This window comes from Bombus vancouverensis, chromosome 9 (genome assembly GCF_051014615.1).
Source record: "Bombus vancouverensis nearcticus chromosome 9, iyBomVanc1_principal, whole genome shotgun sequence".
NCBI lineage: Eukaryota > Metazoa > Arthropoda > Insecta > Hymenoptera > Apidae > Bombus > Bombus vancouverensis.
In genome coordinates this window covers 14,614,589-14,620,744 of record NC_134919.1, presented here as the reverse complement: position 1 = coordinate 14,620,744, position 6,156 = coordinate 14,614,589, and the positions used below count along the sequence as shown (strand labels likewise).

The 6,156-nt window shown below is 37.6% G+C and overlaps 1 protein-coding gene across 2 annotated transcripts; it reads right to left on the bottom strand.

Moving 5' to 3' along the window:
* Window positions 1–499: 499 nt before the first annotated feature.
* Window positions 500–6,027, bottom strand: LOC117158747 (transmembrane protein adipocyte-associated 1 homolog). Of its 2 annotated transcripts, XM_033337970.2 has the most exons (8): window positions 5,887–6,027; window positions 5,193–5,392; window positions 4,834–5,129; window positions 4,563–4,759; window positions 4,426–4,486; window positions 4,165–4,351; window positions 3,956–4,085; window positions 500–2,355 (listed from the first exon to the last, which is right to left on the bottom strand). In XM_033337970.2, the coding sequence occupies exons 2-8, from the start codon at window positions 5,339–5,341 to the stop codon at window positions 2,203–2,205; spliced, it is 1,173 nt and encodes a 390-aa protein (XP_033193861.1). In that variant the 5' UTR covers window positions 5,342–5,392; window positions 5,887–6,027; the 3' UTR covers window positions 500–2,202. The 2 variants fall into 2 exon arrangements, with proteins under 2 accessions (XP_033193861.1, XP_033193860.1); XM_033337969.2 differs by lacking the exon at window positions 500–2,355 and having other exon boundaries at window positions 2,766–4,085.
* Between the last annotated feature and the right edge of the window lie 129 nt (window positions 6,028–6,156).

Here is a 6,156-nt window from a genome sequence, read left to right as displayed (position 1 = left end):
TGAAGTTACTCAGTGATATCGGTGTTACGAGTTTCTAGCTCCAACGACTATACATAGTCTTCGGCTAAAGATAGCAATAGGGATAGAAGCTGAAGGCTTTAGCTTCAGTGGAAAGATAATATTGATATCGATCTGTTCGCAAGTAATCTGGTCTTCTATTTGTCATCCTATGATTTTGTAAAAATTATCGCTGGACGATGATTTGGTTATTAGTTAATTATTGATCGGTTTAACTTTAGACTGAAGTTAATTGTAGCTTAACGAAAAATATATCAATTTCTTTCTAATGCGTAATGGCTCGTATAGACTGAGATACAGTTGCTAGAAACACTGTACCCCAACAATTGGCCAATCGTATAGAAAGAAGATGCTTCCTCGTTTTTTGTTAAAAATCGATTGATTCGAATTCGGATACGGTATTTCTGGTAATCGTATTTCTGTTTGTACGAGGCTTGTCTGGATGGGATTCGTAGAAACGAGAAAGAAAAGTCTGAAAGCGTTCGATTGAAATGTAATTTTATTTTCATTAAATATATAATCATGTTACGCGATCCGAAGTATTGCCTTTCACATTCCACCCGACAATTACAAAAAAAAGCCTGATCACGATGGTCAGACATAATTAGAAGAGAACGCCTGGTAGAATTAGAGTAGAACGAGTTAGTGTGTTTAATTACGTGTACGTGTAAGTGTGAATGAATCGACATTGCAATTGACAGAGAGATTCGGCCTCCAGAGAGCTTTTGATAAGTCTGTTCGTGGTATTTACACAGATCCGTACGGATCTGAACGTTAGCAAATGCGCGAAAGGATGTGTAATGTGTATATTGCTGTTCGATCATAACCGCCAATGATCCTCTAAAGGAGCAATCGAATTATCGAGACGAGTTTAAAATCACCACATCGAACGAACATTTTTGAAGAGTGATTTCGAATCTTGAGACTTTGGTTCCTGACTAAAGTACATTTAAAAATGGTACAAAAATCGTTGGTTCGCGTTAAACATGGCAATGTAAAGGGATCAGATCTATACGAGGGGGAAGAAAGATTAAAAGGAACCGTTTGGAATGCCTCAAAATGTCGATTATATCGTATCAACGCAATTGTCTTAACGCATTACGCTCTGAGGATATTAATTAGAGTAAAATCAATGAGTACTTATCGCCACTGGTTTCTGAATGATTCGTGTTACGTATCAAATTGAGAAAAAGGCAGACGAATTTTGTCGTGTCCGATGCGGCTCTGCCAGAACTAGCACGTTCACAAATACGGACATACAATATCGATAAATATAACGTTATGTATTCTTGTATATATAATATATAATATATAATATATTAGTATATAAATAGCACGATCCTTTACACTAGAATACAGGGTGTATATACATATTACACGATGGATGGAGTCTTTCGTAAATAGTTTCAACGAAGTACCGAGGAGTTCTCCTTAAAATTCTAAGTTTTTATGTTTCGATCCTCGCGAGTAAATCTTTATGCTCGTCACGGGAACCATTCTCCAATATTGTCCTTGCTCGTCGTTCATAAAATGCTTTCTTAATTGCAAAAGTAGGAAAATAGCGAGGGAGGTTCACCATGGATCGTGCTCAGATCTTTCGCTAAAGTCAGAGAGACCGGGAAGGCCTGTCTTTGGTGAAGAGGACGGAGAAACGATAAGCAAGTTGTCGAAAGTCGAATTCAACTGATGAAATCTGTCTCGAGAAGTTAGCAGCTCGCTGACCATTTCGATGTCGACATAATGAAATGCTTTCTTTCGTACATCGTCTAAACAGTTTCCCTAACAGTACGAATCATCTAATCGATTAAGTACGAAACTGTATTCGCCTGAACGGAGAATAAGAAACTCAACCTTATCCTTTTTCAAATAGCACACGACCGCTTATTTTATCTTGATGCTATCACAAGAAATAGAAGTGAAATCAAAAGAATGATTCATCAACGTTGCACTGTTCTAAAAATGTTCGTAGCGACTAGATTCTTTCAGTGAAATCGTACGGGGTTCTTTCGTTCTAGTTTCATTCTTTAAAGGGGAGAATCGAACGATGGAACACGGTTTTTTTTCAATGGATTTCGCGCAGTAGTTCACTTTCAATGAAATTGAACTCGATCGTTGAACTAATCGTTGAATCCATGTTCGTGACCGTAAATGTAAGTCGAATCACGCCAGACACGATCAGCTCGTTCACTGTTGATAACCGTTCACCTGGGCTTGGCCTTCTTGACTATCTATACTGTAACCGGTTATGCTATCCGGACTCTGCAGAGACGCCGCGTACAGTGGATTCACCGGTGTGGAGTTTGTGTCGAACTGGGTCGAGTCATAGACACTGTGATTCTGCGAACAAAAGAACAGTTCTCGTTGCACCGTTTAACAAAGCTGTGAGAAGTGGCAGCGGACAATATAGAACGTTTCATCATAAACAAAATTTGGATGATCGTAAAAGATCTAGAAACTTTAAAAATCTTTAAAATTGATAAAAATTTGATTTCGTGCAAAGACATTATACAGTGAAAATTTCCACTACTATACATAACATAAGGTTCGTGTACTTTCAAGCTGAGTGCAAATAATTCATATATCCCACTTTTCTTTTGTGTCTTTGTCTTTTCTGTTTTTTTTCTTCTTTGAAGGTAAAAAAAGCGAACGATAGGGTTTGATGTGAGGAATATGTTGGTTGCAACACAAAACAAAAATATTAGCGTTATCCACTGCCAAGTTAGTGTAAATAAATAAAACCAAGTGCATCAGCTACATTAATGAGTTTAATTAAATCTAGACATGCTATATATGTACACATAATAAAGCATCTTGTGCGCACCTCTATTTTACACTATGATACATCTATATTGTTATTTAACAAATACGCGTTATAATTCTTCCATGTCAAAGGATAATCCACTTTGTTCTAATTGATCAAACGAATTGAGTTTAAGATTAAGATTCTCTTATATAAAACTAGTGACTTAGACTTTACACCGATTATTAAAACAAATATTTACAGCAATTCATTCTGCATATAAGATTTAGTGTAATGGGGGGGAGAAAGACTAGGATTTACTTCGATATTTTTCTCGTTGTTCTGAGTGTTCGAAGTTGTCAGAGATAATAAATAATCACTCAGTCCACCAGACTCCTTTTTCTTTGTATTTTGCTTCCTTTGTTTTTCGTATACCTCCTCTTCGCTTGTTGAAGAAACAGGTTTAGATAATAAATGTTGCGTGACGGTTGAAGTATCTGCTGAATCAGACAATGTGTCTTCAACATCGACTTCAGACATTGCAGTGCCAGTGTACTGCTTCAAAGGAGTCGGTTCTTTCTTTTGTATATTTTGCAAATCTTGCGCAGTAGTATTGCCTTTCGTCAAAGACTCTTGATGAGGCGTACTGCTATCCAAAATGGATTGCAACGTATTTTCTAGCGGTGGAATTTCAAAAAATTGGCTGGATACGTTACTTTCAGATCTCTGTCGTTCGTGCGTCAAGCTACCCTTTCTTGTTAAGGAGAATAAATTAGTATTGCTATCGTTTAACCGGGGTTTATACAAGAAGCTGCTAGCGGTGTTTGGCGCGAAAAGCAAATTTGAGACGCTACTAGGCCCACCGTACTTGAATTGTGACGTAGACCTGCTTTCCCAAGTATGGTGAGTCAACTTTAGGTCTAGTGAGCTCTTTTTGGAATCGATAAAATTGTCGGATTTCGTTAGGGGATAGTTCTTGAGGTCGGAAGTGCTTTTTTCTGTGCTCAGGCGTCTGGAAAAGCTTTTGATGCCGGATGTGGATCGATATAAAGCGGCTGGGGAATCGTAGATACGTCCGCTACCACTTCTGGAGTCTTTGGTGGATGCTAAGGAGTGCAGGGAGGTTTCATGTTTTGAGCTGGATGATTTTAACACTTGCGAACCATACAAGGGCATGTGAATAGATGGAGTATGGACCTGATAAATATAATCGCTGTCTGTTTTTAACGAGGAGAAGCTCTGTTGATGCGGCAACGACACCGTGTCTTCATCCATTGCATCGTCTACTTGTGCCTTGTATGAAAACATTATCGAAGGTTGTGAAACTCTGTAACAAAATTTTTCATTTGTCCCTGTCCGCAATTTCTCGGATATTAAATTATTTTTGAACATACGTAGTAACTTACCCAAAAAATTCAGACAGGAATGTATGATAAACCAAAGGTGTAAAAAGTGTCAAATAAACTGCAGCAGTGAAATCCACGACACATAATCCTACCGGATTTTGTGTGTAGTTTAGAAAGCCTGCACCAATTGATTGTACTAAGTCGAGCATAGCTAATGTACCAGCATAAATGTAAAAACTTTTTTTTGCTGCAAAAAAAAAGATACTTTGTGACATATAGATACGTATGAAGCACCGAATATGATGAGGTTGATCAACATACTTGGAAGGGTTAAACGGTCTCGTAACCGTGTCCATGGCAGTATTAATATAAAAAGATATATCTGTAACAAGATTGTAATAATAACTAGGATTGTTTGCAGTGAATATGCATCGATGCTTATTTCATTGTAGATTTACCATTGTGAAAACAAGACTGCTGCAAAACCAAAACATCATTCCCCCATGACCAAATACATAAAAATCTCTACTAGGGATATGGAATGTATCATCTGGTAAAACTAGCTCCAAGGTTCCTTGGGTTATGGTAAAAGCCAATGCTATAAATGACGTGGCAAGTAATACCCTACGAATACTTGAGCGACTATCCAAATGTCCTACAAATAAATAGTTATGTATTTGGAGTTTTTTAAATAAGCAATCTTAAATAACAAAAGCAAAATCAACTCACCAAAAGCCAAACCAAATATAACCACGCTCATCTCTGTGGACAACAGGAAAAATCTCACTGTTACCCACAGTATTTTGTCTGCTTTGCCACCAACGGTGGCTGCTGCATTTACAGTCATTGAAACGATACATCTTATCACTGAAATCACTACATTACAAATGACAAGTCCATAAAATGCTAAAAATATTGGACTACTCGTTGCTCGTAATTTAAGCCGTGCTCTATTAAATCTCACTGTGATAAATAAAAGAAACAAGAGGTTTGGTATCAATATGACAATGTCCCATATTCGTACTCTGGAAAACAAAAAATAAATTGGTACAGGAGATCTGTAAAAATATCTCTAAATTAACACTTACCTTGAATCTTTGATTTCTTTATACAGGATCATCTTGCAAAAATGCTCCTCATCATCCATTGGTGAACTAACATTAGGAATCATTGTACTGCTCAGATCATACGTGTGTAACCAACTTTCAGAGACCTCTTCGCGCACTGCACCATACATATTTCTCGTTTTGTTACAAACTTTATATCTGAATCATCTCTCAACTTTACACTGGTAAACAAAAAAGTGACAGTATGTGTCATCCTAATGTAAAGTACAACAAGCAACGTCTACAACGTAAAAGAACATCGCGCTTACGAAATCGTATGTTTATTCAATCGAAAAGAAGGTATAAATTAGAAATTCCTATCTATCTCATTAAAGCATTCGAACTAACTTTTCTGAAGCATTGCTTGCTAATTAAGGTGACATAATAAACATAACCTAAAATACTTGGCAATATTCCCAAGTGACGACCTTCGAACCTGCTAGAAACCGATGACCGACCAAAATAACGACATATAAACATTGAACTAACCCCGAAACTGTTCCCGCGAAATAAATGCTCTTTCTTATTGTTTAATCAGCGGAAAATCGATAAACGGTAAGTCTATTGTGTACCTGTCAAATTGACACGATGCCACCGCGTATAAAATCAAGAAATTACATTCGAATAGATTACCGCTAATTGAATAAGGTTCACGGGCAAGATTTACGCGACTTACCCATTAGGTGCATAATATTATCGCTCTCATCTTCTCCGGAGGTAAACTATAACTCGCCCCTAGCACCGCACAGTTTCGAATTGTTGTTCGGCGTGTATAATTTCGCGCAGTTATTTTACGCTGCTACCGCACTTATTTATCCGTTTGTCTTATCCACACACAGTCGTCTGGTCTGATTGGCATTTTGCTATGAAATCCCAGTGTCCATTCTATCAGTCAGCTTCACGCCGATCACTCTGTCCCTCTCTTTTTTTCGCTCGCAGTAACGCC